Source organism: Globicephala melas, chromosome 2, assembly GCF_963455315.2.
Source record: "Globicephala melas chromosome 2, mGloMel1.2, whole genome shotgun sequence".
Taxonomy (NCBI): Eukaryota; Metazoa; Chordata; class Mammalia; order Artiodactyla; family Delphinidae; genus Globicephala; species Globicephala melas.
Window position 1 is genome coordinate 40,389,759 of NC_083315.2, and position 14,216 is coordinate 40,403,974.

The 14,216-nt window shown below is 40.9% G+C and overlaps 1 protein-coding gene across 1 annotated transcript in view; it reads right to left on the reverse strand.

Moving 5' to 3' along the window:
* Window positions 1-14,216, reverse strand: part of AGBL1 (AGBL carboxypeptidase 1) — a 700,107-nt gene that overhangs the window by 311,207 nt on the left and 374,684 nt on the right. Inside the window, exon 19 of the mRNA XM_070045034.1 lies at window positions 7,991-8,120. Coding sequence (XP_069901135.1) covers window positions 7,991-8,120 — 130 coding nt within the window. The remainder of the gene's footprint in view (window positions 1-7,990; window positions 8,121-14,216) is intronic.

A 14,216-nucleotide genomic window follows, 5' to 3' on the forward strand; every position in this document is an offset into this window, starting at 1 on the left:
ATCAGTCATGGCTGAGGCTAACCACAGCGGGCACGTGCAGCACTTATTCCTATAACTACCTGAAAGAAGACGTGATGTGGCTTTCCCTTTCCTAAAGTGAAAGACTTTCACTTAAATTGCATCGTTGTGGGCCAAAGTTCCAACGTGGCCTTAGAAAAGCAGCCTTTACTTACAAATCAGTTTTGTCCCCCTCCAACGTCTAATTTGGGGTGAAATTTTTCACATTTCACTAAGCAGAAGGTATTAGTAACTAACCGGTTATGAGATTTCTCACAGTGGGACCCTTTATTACCTGTTATAAAATGCTGGAGGAGGTTTTCTTCCATTCCAGTGTTATGTATTATAATATAATGGCCTGCCTTCCAAAATATTTCAATTACATTGAAAGAGCACATGTACATTAACGCAAAATCATGCAGTCTAGTATGAGGCTTTGTTTTGTAGGTAGCACCCTCCTGGGAAGTAATAATTTTAATCTCTGCTGTTTATTTAAATGCTTGATACGTACCAGTCACACTGCTAAGGTTTTACATACATGTTTAATCAGTATAAAATTCCTGACAGGAGGCTATCATTCACATTTACATATGAGGCTCAACTTTTACTAAGGTTAAAGGAAGTTAAGTGATTTGCACATGGCCTCCCATTGAAAACCCATGTGTTTTACCTCAAACTCTAACTGGTCTGGCTCCAAAGATTTTCCAGAACAAAATATTATAAAACATTGGATTTATCAATGATAAAGCGCAGTGTAACAAGTCTGTCAATTAGCAAAATTAAGAGTGAATGACCAGGTTTAACCTGAGGTCTTGCCTAAGCTGATTTCTACTCGCTTTCTCTGGCCAGCTGTCCCTCAGTGAGGAGGGAGCTTAACACCCCAAGAGGGTACTTGTGCAGTGAGGCCTTGGTAGGCTCCCCAGCAGTTAAAACTGCTCTTTTTCTCTAGCTTTAGACATTGAAGGGAGAGAAGCAGCAGTCTGGCCGCCACCTTTGGACACAGTGCCTGCAACCTATCAGCCTGGGTGAGGCCTCTGCCACCTATCTCACTCAGTTGCAGGTACTAAAGTTCTCAAGGTAGAAGCATTAACCTACCCACTTTGTGTGACAACGTCAGTTAGGGTAGAGGGCTTATTGGGAACCCTGTCTTCACCAGAAGGTGGGATCTAGGCTAGTCTTTTTGACCCATGGCAGATTTCCAAATTGTCTGGATAAACCTAGGGAATGGGGTATGAACACTGACCCACCACCATGCCTAGCCACTCAATAAAAGGAAGCTTGCCTCCGTTTCCTGATTTGCAATCCTATCTTGGAGGACTGTTGATTGTCTTGGACCCTAGGCTGGACTGTGCTTTGGTCTTGGCAAACCCTACTTTCTGGGACTAGAACTTTGAGCTCTATGCCCAGTGCCATTGGCCATCATCATCCCTGCCTTGCTCTCTCACTAGAGTCCTCCTTGGACATAGATATTTAGCAGATGAAGCACAGGTCTCCCCATGTCTTCATCTGAACCCTGTTCTGACTTGCAGCCCACCCTCACAGAGAATAGCTTTATAGCAAAACTAGTCCATCTGGCCCTGTCTCTTGCCTTCCTCCCATTTCCACCAGTGCTGAGCAGAGGCACCTTCAACTAGGCTGAGGGAAACACTGATCCAGGCAAACACCCTCCTATTTTCCCCTCTACCTCACCTCCTAACCTCAGTCCATTCTGCAAAAAATGAAAAAGAGGGAATTTTCTCAGACTTCTTTGAAAAATCTAACTGGCCTTCCCTGTAGCATATGGGGAACCCCAGGTTTCCAGTCCCTGTGATACATAGAAATTTCATTGGAGATACTAGTCAGAGAGAAGGGAATATTCCCTTTGTTTTCCAACATAAGTTTATCCAAGAAACCTCAGCAATTCACTTAAATGTAGAGTATTTACATCTGTAAAAACACCTACAGCATTGACATAACACACTACTATATATAAAATATATAACTAATAAGAACCTACTATATAACACAGGGAACTCTACTCAATACTCTGTAATGACCTATATGGGAAGAGAATCTAAAAAAGAGTGGAGGACTTCCCTGGCGGTGCAGTGATTAAGAATCCACCTGCCAATGCAGGGGACACATGTTTGAGCCCTGGTCCAGGAAGATCCCACATGCCGCGGAGCAACTAAGCTCGTGTGCCGCAACTACTGAGCCTATGTTCTAGAGTCCGTGCACCACAACTACTGAGTCTGTGCTCTAGGGCCCGTGTGCCACAACTACTGAGCCCACATGCCACAACTACTGAAGCCCGTGCGCCTAGAGTCCGTGCTCCGCAACAAGAGAAGTCAGCGCAATGAGAAGCCCATGCACCGCAATTAAGAGTAGTCCCCGCTCGCTGCAACTAGAGAAAGCCCGCGTGCAGCAACGAAGACCCAACGCAGACAAAAATAAATAAATAAATAAATTTATTTATTTATTTTAAAAAATTTAAAAATAAAATTAAAAAAAAGAGTGGATATATGTATAACTGATTCACTTTGCTGTACAGCAGAAACTAACACAACACTGTAAATCAACTAGACTCCAATAAAAATTAATTAAAAAAATAAAAATTACACATTGTATGCATTCTCTTTTTATCATTTAAAAAAAACACCTACAAAACATGGTTTCTGGTATGTTAAAGAAGCACTGTTCAATCTTTATTCTGATAGCATGGGAACAATTTTAAATAAAAAAATATGGAATCAGATTATTATTATTTTTACCCAGGACCTCCATGGGTTTTTTTTGGCTTGGGGATTTTTTCTTTTTTTCCCTACTATATCCTCAAATACAAAAAGGGGAGAATTCTAGATTCAGTACCTTAGCCTGAGTCAATGAAAATAAGTAACAATAACACTTGTTCTTCTAACACTTCTGAGGAGTAAAGTGGAGATAAAATAAATTATGTGTACAGAGTATCTTGAGGTCCTTGGAGACAAGATTTCAGGAAGGGACGTGCCATTCCTTTTTCCCCTCTCCTTTCATGCCTTTTTTTAAAAAAGAAGCTGATTAACTAAAAACATATGCCAGAGGGACAGAGAAGACCAGGAAAATCATTTAAGCAGCTAAAAGTTCTGTTCCATTGGGCCCCAGAGAAAGATAAAACCAAACTATGCCCTCCCTGGCCCCTGGCAGAAGGTGCCCTAGTTTTTGTGAGTGGTAAACGGAAATCAATGAGCTGCTCAGAGAGCACTGCAATCCCTTTACCAACAGGCACTCAAAGAGCAAGAGCCAAGGGGATGGGAATCCATACCTCTCCTAATTCTGAAGCCCAGACCCTTTGCAGCAGCACAGGGGCCAGGTAGCTACAACCCAGCAGCTCAGAAGAAACTGCTGATCTGGCTTCCTGGGAGCTTGCTAGAGCCTGAGAGCTTTCGCCCACTCCCCCAAGCCATGCCCTACTGCCCCTGAGCCTTGTGCCTCCTGGCCCTTATGGGGTGCTCACTCTGCAAAGAGGAACACTTCAACGCTTCCTACTCATTGATTGTCAAGCCTGTCTGCTCCTCTGGGCTTCTCTGCTTACATACATTTTCTCTGGCCAGAGCTTACTGATTTCTAATAAATCTTCTCAGCCTTTCTCTCTGTTCTGGCAAAGATAATCTTCCTTGGTTTGACTTGCAGGCCTCCATGCTGGTCAATTTAGTTTGGGACAGCCCCCTTTACCTCCTACCTGCATTTCAAAGCTCTGTGAGTTTGCTTTGATTTGTCTTTAATTCTAAGTAAATATAAATGTAAATGAGTATATGAACAGAACTTGAATGAGTTTTGAGTCAATGAGTTTTGGTGTAACTGACTCTTCATTCAAAATATAGAACATTTCCACTAACCTAGAAAGTTCCCTCTTGGCCCCTTTTATTTAATCCCCTTCTAGAGGCAACCACTGTTCTGGTTTACTTAAATTTTGCATAAATAGAAACACAGAATATGTGCTTCTTAGTGTCTAGCTTATTTCACTAAACATGTTCCTGAAATTGGTCCATGTTGCTGAGTATATCTGTAGTTTATTGTTACTGTCTTTAATTTTTTATCTTTTTTTTTTTTTTTTTTGCAGTACACAGGCCTCTCACTGTTGTGGCCTCTCCCGTTGCGGAGCACAGGCTCCGGATGCGCAGGCTCAGCAGCCATGGCTCACAGGCCCAGCCGCTCCGTGGCATGTGGGATCTTCCCAGACCGGGGCACGAACCGGCGTCCCCTGCATCGGCAGGCAGACTCTCAATCACTGCCCCACCAGGGAAGCCCTGTCTTTAAGTTTTTATTGCTGAATAGTATTCCAGTGTATGAATATGCCAATATTTTGTAGGTTTCTGGGTTTTTGGCTCCAACATCTGGAGCAGGTTTCCTGATCTTCTAACGAACAAGAGAGACAGAAAATGGAAGTTCAAGAAGATGGGAAAGAGACCATAAGATCAGTGTGATGTGAGAACTATGCCATCAGTTAATAAAAAGCTTTCTTTCTTTTGCTCTGTGAGGTGACCCTAAATTCACCAACTCTTCAATTTCACAAGGCAGAAGGTCTAAAAGTCCATAATCAGGCCTGTAGACCTCTGAAGAAAGAATATTTCTCTACTTTACTACAATAAAAAAAGACTACCTCTCTACTAGTACAAGAAAAACTTTTACTCATCTTTCAAGTCTAGCTCAAATGGCATCTCCAGTCTCTAGCTTTTCCATAACCTTGAGGGAAAGTGGCTCAACCTCTCATTTGTGTTCTTACAACTCCCATGAGCCTTGGTTTCAGTTTTTACCATCTTTTACTACATTGGTTTCTTTGCAGACCTGACTATACTTTCTACCAAGGAAACTATGGACTCCTCAAAGAAAAGGTACCTTCTGGCATCTAGCACAGTGATTACACACATGGTGTAAATGAGTAGACAAGTGGATGACTGCCCAGATGGATGGGTGGATAGATGGACAGATGGATGGATGGACGGACGGACGGATGGATGGATGGATGGATGAATGGATGGATGGAAGGATGGATGAATGAATGGGTGGATGGATGAAACAATTTGTGAATAATGCCATATTGCTTATAAACTGAATGAATTATCTGGTTTTAGCAACCCCCAGAAGTATCATGGCATTGCTTTCTCTCACTGTCTTGCATTCTCATTGGTTCTGGGAGTGTATAATATTCTACCTGCCAATAGGCAAATGTCTCAGTATCATCTAGAACAGGTGGAATCTTCTAGCCACCAGAAACTGGCTTCCTGATGCTTTAAGAAATATTTTCATAAGAGTCAGAGTTTGGGTGGAGTCACAGTTAACCTACAACTAGCCCAAGAGGTAATCTTGACTCAGTGGAAATCTTCCCAGCACAGGACAGGCCTGAGTACTGAATGAGTGACTGACGGTGCTTCTGTGGTCAGCAGGAGGCCAGTTAAATACAGTCGCATAGGTAGCTGAAAGGTGATGTTGAGCCTGTAGGAGAGCTTTGTGACACTGTGAATTGCATCTAGGGCTCAGCTGTTTCTCACCCACCTCTCAGATGGTCCCAGCAGGAAACAAGTCTGCGGCTGTCATGTTTACAGTTAATTAATGTTTATTTATATTTTTAAACAAGGCTTTCACCTGTCACGCTTTAAAATAAATGTTCTGCTCTTCAATTAGAGATTGTCAGAACAGAGAGGAATCCTGTTTGTTACGGGTTGAATGTGTGTATGCTTAACTGTGTATCAGGTTGGAACCTTTTTTTCTGTAAGTCTTTCTCTCTCCTCCCAGAGGCTAAGGCCTTCTATTCAGAGAGACATACTTTTCAAGATCTTGACTGTGATATTGGTGCTCTGCTATGTAGGCCATGAACTTGCTTCTACAGGGTAGACAGCATAGATTACAGCATCTCCTTGGAAGCGTGGGGGGAGTGGGAGCTAGCATGAAAACATTGCACATTTTGACCAGTGTAGAAAAAGCATTCTTAAGGGAAAAGGATGTGCTTTGTCCTCTTTGCAATAAAGTGCTGACTCAGCAAGTCTGAAGTGTTTAAACCCCGTACACTCCAAAGAAAGGTCTGGCCCTTGACTGACTCCTGGGAGAACACCTTGACATCTTTGGAATATTCTGCTAGATAAAAGTGTCTTTCTTTACCTGGACCTCAGGCAATGTGAGAAGGCTGACGCTGACAATGTGATATATGGTGGGGTTCTTGTGCCGCAAAGTGTCAGTTTGACCTCTGAAGGGTCTGGAAACTGAGTAACTAAGCTCAGCCACGTGGGAAACCATGGCTACAAAATAACCCCTGATAAAAAGTCCTGGACACCGAGGCTCAGGGGAGCTTCCCCGGTTAGCAACACTCTACCTGTTATTACACATCATTGCTGGAGAATTAAGCACTGTCCATACAACTCCCCTGGGAGCAGACACCTGGACTTATACCTGACTCTCCTTGACTCTGCTCTCAGTGCTTTTTACCTTTGCTGATTATAATCTGTATCCTTTCACTGTAATAAACTGTAATTATGAGCAGAAAAACTATTCTGGGTTCTGTGAGTCTTTCCAGGGAATCACCGAACCTGAAGGTAGTCTTGAGGACACGCCAACACATCCTCTCAAAGAATAAGTGTTGAAGAAAGATGGAGTTCTGGGTGGAAAACCAGATCAGAACTGAATCTCAACTCTGCCGTACGCTTCCTGGTGATGCCAAGGAAATCACTTGACCTCTTAATCTTTTTGAGAGTTAAATAAGCTTCTATATTAGATATTCACCCATTATTTCACTAGATATTCATTGAATGTGACACTGTTTTGATGACATAGTACATGGTCAAAATTTGGCTAATGGTAGAGGTAATTGTCTGAGTTGGTTCATCCGTGAGCTTTTCCACATTAGTTTAAGTTCCTTAGGTTAGGTAAGCACTCTAAATTTGGACATATGCTCCTCTGCACTTTTGCAGACAGATACGTTCACAGTTTGTAGTCAATAAATGATCAGTAAAGCAATTATACTCCAATAAAGATGTTAAAAAAATACAAATAAAATAAATGAACAGTTTCATACAGTTACTTAGCTAGTATTGCCTCCTATCTTATCTTGAGCCTAAGCCTCTGGATCCATATAGTCTGTTTTTCATCAATTGCTAAGTTACTATAGGCTTGGGAGAAAAGCCTACACATGAAAGTGCCTAGCACAGTGCCAGAATCATCGTTGGAATTTAATAAGTACTAGTTGAATGTCAATCTGAACATCTAGAGGATTTTTTTCCAAATAATATTTGGAAAAAATACCATTTCCTTTCTTGAACAATAACTGAAGAAAAACATAAATAGACCCAGGAAATGGGATGAAATGCAATTTTTTGCCCAGTTTTCACCAATGAGTATTGAACTACTGCTTTGCTCCTATTGTTGGTTAAATTGTTTCCCAAAAAGATATGTTGAAGCTCTAATTCTCAGTCCTTATGAATGTGACCTTATTTGGAAAAAGATTCTTTACAGATGTAATCAAGTTAAGAGGAGACCGTATTGAATTAGGGTGGACCCTAGTCCAGTGTCTGCTATCCTGATAAGAAAAGGGCAATTTCTACACAGACACACAGAGGGCAAGGATGGCCATGTGAAGACAGAGGCAGAGAGTGGAATTGTGCCCTGCCCGCCCAAGCCAAGGGATGCTAAGGATTGCTGGCAATCACCAGAAGCCAGGAAGAGGCAATGAAGGGTTATTTCCCATAGCCTTCAGAGAGATCAGAGCCTGCTGACACTTTAATCTCCAGACCGCTAGCCTCCAGAAATGTGAGAGAATATGTTTTTGTTGTTTTAAGCCACCCAGTTTGTGGTACTTCGTTATGGCAGCCTTAGGAATTGAATACACACACACACACACACACACACACACTTTACAGCTTGTCACACACAGGACTTTGGCTTGTGTCTGGTCTTCCTGCCTGGACAGAATGTATTCTGCCTCCTGGGAGGTGGAAGGAACCAAGCAAGAGTGTAGAAGCAGAAGGAAGTGAAGGCAGTAACTCACCATGGGACGCCGGCCGATGCTGCCCAGGTAGTGCAGGAGCCCTTTGGCGTGGTAAATTGTGGGCTGCAGATGGGCACTGGGAGAGAGCCACTGTCTGTTCAAATCCCCTCCTCTCAGTGAGCATCTGTGGCTGCAGGAACAAACAACAAGTAAATAAATACACGTTTAGAAGAAAATAAAGCTCGACAAGACAAACAATTAAACTAACGAATCTAACTTCCTTCTGTCTTCTTCTCAATTGACATCAATTGAAGTTGTCCAGAAAGATGCATATCTGGCCTCTAATCTCCCAATGTGCCGTGATTATTCACAGCCCCTAAAAGAACTTAGAAACCATATTTAACTTGATTTGGGGTCACCGGAGTTTGAAGGCAAAGTTTGAGAAATGTTCCCTGCTATACAACACATCCATGGAGAACAAATTCAATAAATTTCTCTAGGCTCTGGGACCTTCAGTTCTACAAATAATTAAGTTGAGCTCAATCTATCATGCTGGGCATATTACATATGATATTTCTAGGTGGCCCAGTAACTCTCGATATTACTGCACCCCAATGAAGAGACTGACACTTAGAAATGGTTAAATAAATGGCCCGAGGTCACATAACTTAGAGCTAGGCTGTTCATCCAGGTCTGTTTCCCTCTGAAAAAAAGCATAAGGCTCTTCCTCCTATCACATTGCTTCTGCCCACCCTGTCCATACAGATGACACAGAAAGCTTGACATTTACTCAGAGAGCCAGACTATCATTTTCAGAGACATCATCATGGAATATTAGCTCTAGAAATGAGCTTAAAATCATACATCTCCTCATCTGGGAAAAGGGGATGTTCATGTTTGAAAGAATCAAGTTGCTTTACAAAGGTGACACAGCTGGTGAGTGAGAACAGTGACTGCAATTCAGAGGGAAGGAAGCTGAGTTGCTGAGTGACAGGTAAGGTCATCCTAAAAGCCAAGGACGACCATAAATTACCAAGCACAGCCCATTCTCCAGGGAGGCAACCAGAAGTCCTGCTGAGACATTGTTTATTCGATAGGGCTAAGGATCAAGGTACCACAGATTAGGAGGAAGCAGTGCAGTACTTCCATGGCCTAGTCCTCCCAACCCCCTACCCTAATCCCTATCGCCACCTCCTGCTGCTCGTCTTTCCATACTTCAGCTTGATCAAACTGCACACAGTTCTCTGAGCAATTGTGCCTACTGGTCTCATTGCCAGGACTCTTCAAAGCTCTATCCCTTCCCACCTATTCAACATTCAGGGATCAGCCCTGCAGGGAAACTCTCCCTGATCACCAGGCCATTACATTCTGCTCCTATTTGTTGCAATAGCATCCTGGGACAACCTTCATCAGAGTTCTTATAAAAACCTTTTTAGATTTTTTTTTTAATTTCTTTTTATTTCTCTTACATTTGCAGTTAGACTGTAAGCTTCCCAGAGGCAGAAACAGTTTCTTTGTCACCATCAAAACCTTAATATAGTAACTGTGTCAGAGTTGGTATTCAGTAAATAATTTGGAGTGAAAAAAATGTACTAGATTTAAATGTAGAATCACATACGTTTTCTGTTTAAAGAAAAAACACTATTTTTCAATAAACCTTGGAGGCAGAAGGAAAAAGGTTCAGCCTCCTCCTTTCACCACTTTTTCATCTCATGTTTCTGAAATTATCTTTAAATATTAGTTTCCTGCTGCTTGCTAGCCCCTCTTACAGCTCACTGGAAACTGAAAATCATTAGATTAATCATTTATCCCGATTTCACCATTAACATATTTTGACTTGCGAAATGGGAGGTTTTTTGCATCTACCTCTCTGACTTTTTTGTTCTTTTCTTGCTTTCCACCCCCCACTTCCTCTTTTTAATAGCAATGACATCTAGAAATAGGGTTTCTGCCTGATGACCAAGGATGAAGGTAAAATACAAAGCAGATTTTTGGAAAGAAGCAAATAACAAGGAAAGAAGCCAGTGTCCCAGACTTTCTCCTGAGCTTATTTGCTGAGTTTAAATGAATTTCTTTTCTCAAATCGAGGTACTTGCAGGCACAAAATCCCAGAGCCTCAGGATTTTCTTTAACTGCTCTGTGATTCTCCTTGCCTTGACCTGGATTCTCATCAACACTGGGGATTTCTTTTTTCTTTGTAACATCAAAAGTAATGAAATCAGTGAAGGCCCCTTAAAAGCATTTCTGTTTGTAGAAATGAAAATGCAAGCATTGTATGTGTCCAACAGCCAGCAATTCCATGCAACTCTCTCTACCTCTTCTTTCCATATGTTCCACAAAGACCAAGTTCAAGAGCAATGTCCACATGGAAATGACTTTACCAAACAGCAGATATACTGTTCTAGATTACAGTTCTTCAAAAAATAGGAAAGAAAAAGTTTTGTGTTGAAATCAGAATGAGCCTGAGTGTTAGTTAAGGAGATCAAGTCTCAACTCCCAGCTCTGTCACCAGATATAGGGTTGGGGGCCCCTTTGAGAGTCAATATTGTCATATGCAAAAGAATATAAGTATAACCTATTTCCTAGGACTATTCTGAGGGTTAAATTAAATGATCTCTATTTTAGATATCTCCATGGAGAAATACCTACATAACTCTATCATCACCCTTGTCTATGTCCATGTCATGTCCACACCTATATACACATGCACGTCTCCATCTATAGCTGTATCTACATCCTCATCTACAATACTCAGGGACACATAGCACCACTTGGACTATGTTCATTAGTTCCTTATCTCATCCTAATATTTTTCCTTTTGAATAATAATCAGAGAGCTATATGCAGGTTGATTGGAAGGGAGTAGAATCTTGGCTAGGAACCCCAAACCAGAGGCTGTGGTTAGTTTTAAGTTCAAGTTGACTTGAGCACTTTTAATGGTGGAAGCAATGAGACTGAAGAGAAAAGAAGTTATCTAAGGAAAAAATGCAAGGATATAACAATATAGACTGCTGAATGGACTATTTAATATACCAAGCGGGCCATTAAATAGTACCAAGAGGAGGATGGCATCTAAGATTGACTAGGTACATGGATTTGGAGAGAAACTGAGCCAATGTGAGACTTAGGCAAGCTGTTAGTTGGGTATAAATTTTGTTTCACAATGGTGGAGACAATGATGCATTCCTTTGGTATACGTAGGTTGTATGAACTTGGGAAACCCATATGTGTGTATTTGTATTCAGCGCTCTGTGCGTGGCTATGATTTTGAGAGTAACTCTGTGTGTGCCTATGGCTTCTGCAGTTCCTAGATCTCGGCAATTGTAGATTATTACAATATGTACTACACCTAACTTGAGTGCTTTTCCTTTTAAAGCAAATACATTTTCTTCCAATCTCCAAATCAATTTGGCATTTTGTGTTAATAATATCAGAGATTCATGCAGTCAGGAGAACTGCTGCCACTCTTCCTGGGGATTTGTTTTAAGCATTTGAAGAGGAAATGCACCCCATCTTATTATCTACTGTAGCATTTCTGAAATGACAGCTGCTCCCTCTATGTGGAGAGAATTAGCAGATGGACAGCTATGACTGGTTGGCAATAAATTCAGTGCCTCTAATTTCTGAAAAGGGGTCATCCCTCAAATAGAGTTTGAAGTCCTGCTTTGCTTATAAGGAGAATAAAATGGTGAGCATTGCTATTTTTTTCCCCACTGAAAATTGCAAACTTACAGAGCAGGGGAAAAAAGCACTTCCTTTTGGTTTTCACAGGGGGAAGTCATTTGATCCAAATAGTCCTCATTTCTTAAAAGAAAAGCTTTGGTTTAACTACAGTCTAGTTTAAGGTAAAGCTTAGATGCACAAAGTATGCTAGGTCTAGGGTGACCAACCATCCAGTTTGTCCTGGAATGTTGCAGTTATAGCCTTGAAATTCCTATATTTCCCAAGAAACCCCTCAATTCCTCGTGAACAGAGGGGTTTCAAAGGTAGGATCCCTGACCAGAGTTGGGTTTGATTGTTTTAACTGACTTTGAATGTTTTAGTTGAGGTACACTCTCCCCCAACCTCAGGCACCTTTGCTCCCTATTTTTACCTCTGAGTGTTTTATGTATATATTATGAGCCTGCTTTTTTTAGGTATTTGCAGCCCGTGTCTAGGATGTCTCTCTAACCATTAAACCTGCAGGTTTTGGTAGGATAAATTCCTTCCCTTAAAAAAAAAAAAAAAAAAAAAGGCTTGTCGTTTCCTGAAAATATGGTCATTTTATGACCAAAAAAAAAAACAAAACCTCAGTCAAAATTATAAAAAATGAATCAGAAGGGCCAGTCCTAAGAGGTCACTGAATAAAAGCCACCAACTTCATGGTAACCTAAGGATAGCCTTAAAGGTCAGACAGTCTAAAGGGAAATGATGTCACTGTAAACCAGTTTCTTAAGACTAATTGTGGATTTTATGTATCTGCTAAGAACAGGGCTTATCCTGACCAGAGAATGGGAAATAAACCATATAACCAAAGGCCTTGACAAGCACACCCTGACCTACCAGGACCCCTGAAGCAAAGAAAGAACCACAAGCCAGAGGAAGAAAGAGGAAAAAGTGAGTTGCTTCCTGAAAGACCATCTATAAAGCTGCAGTCAGACAATAAAATGACTCAAAAATCTCCCATCCATCCGTGCCTGATAAAAGGAGAGATGGGGCCCATCAGACTGAATGAGTGATGCCAGGCTTGCTGATACAAGTGCCTGCGGCACACCAAGCTCTGAAGTCTAAAGAGAGGTAGCGTGCTTGAGACTTAGCAAATGTCTGAAGAGACATCCCCCCTACCTTCCCACCTCATTTTCCCCACTATTGTATTAGTCTTTTCCATGTTTTAATTTGAAAACCAATATAGAGTTAAGATGAAAATGTGTTTTCTCCAAGTTATTTTGACAAGCCTGGTTTCATAATATCATTCAAACATCCAATGGAACAATTCAAAAGATAACAACGTGAGGACAAGCTGAAATCAGGTCAGACCAGATTAAGGGGTGGGCAAATATAGGTGAGTCCTACACTATCACTTGTATAAATCAGGAATATGTAACGAGTTAATTCACATTTCTACATAGCACTTGATCCCATATACAACTGACTCAATAAAAATAGGTATCACTCCCATTGAAACAGTTAATACTCTAAGGTTAAAGTTTCTAAAGCTATGTCTTGAGACCTTTGTCTGTGCCAACAATTCTGAGACCAGCCAGGGTGTCAGTAATCACTTGAGGTCACCTATTACAACTGGCTGACATTTTGGACCACATAATATTATTTACCAGATATGAGTAAGAATAATTCATTTAATTTATGAAATTTTAAATACATTAATAATCTTCACAAAAAGTTGTCAGAATGGGAAATTATAAAAAGCATGTCCAAAAACCAAGAACTAATGATTATCTCCATAATGTTAAAAAATTAAAAAATAATCTTTTGAAAAAATCCAACACTCATTCCTGAGAAAGACAATCAGAAAATAAGAATTGGTGGATACTTTCTGTGTCATATGTATGTGTTTAAAAAGTATGCATCGGGCTTCCCTGGTGGCGCAGTGGTTGACAGTCCGCCTGCCGATGTAGGGGACGCGGGTTCGTGCCCCAGTCTGGGAAGATCCCACATGCCGCGGAGCGGCTGGGCCCGTGAGCCATGGCCGCTGAGCCTGCGCGTCCGGAGCCTGTGCTCCGCAACAGGAGAGGCCACAACAGTGACAGGCCTGCATACCGCAAAAAAAAAAAAAAAAAAAAAGTATGCATCAATTCTGCTTCTACATATATATATGAATATAATGACATATTTTTTATATTATGACCTAGAAAACCAATGACTAACTCAATAAATAATTCAGTAAGGTAATGGGATATAATATTACAATACAGAAGAAAATGCTCATATAAGAGAGTGGTTGAATAATTTGATGCATTTAAAAACTGGAGTATTGTGCAGCTATTAAATGAAGAAGAAGGTATCTATGAACTAATATGGAATGGTGATTTTCATGGTATAAAGTTAAATGATAAAACGTTATGTAAAATATAAAAAGCATATTTAAGACTGAAGGAGACATTAGACAATACACATACATCTATTCGTTTGTGCAAAAAATACAAGATAAATCAGAAACTAATAAGATTGATTACTTACAGAAGGCAGATGGAAATAGGATATAAAGTATGGATGAATGGGAATGGGGTAGGAGGAATAAAGGGCTAGTGACACCTCTCTGATCATACCTTTCTGTATTGTTCTAACT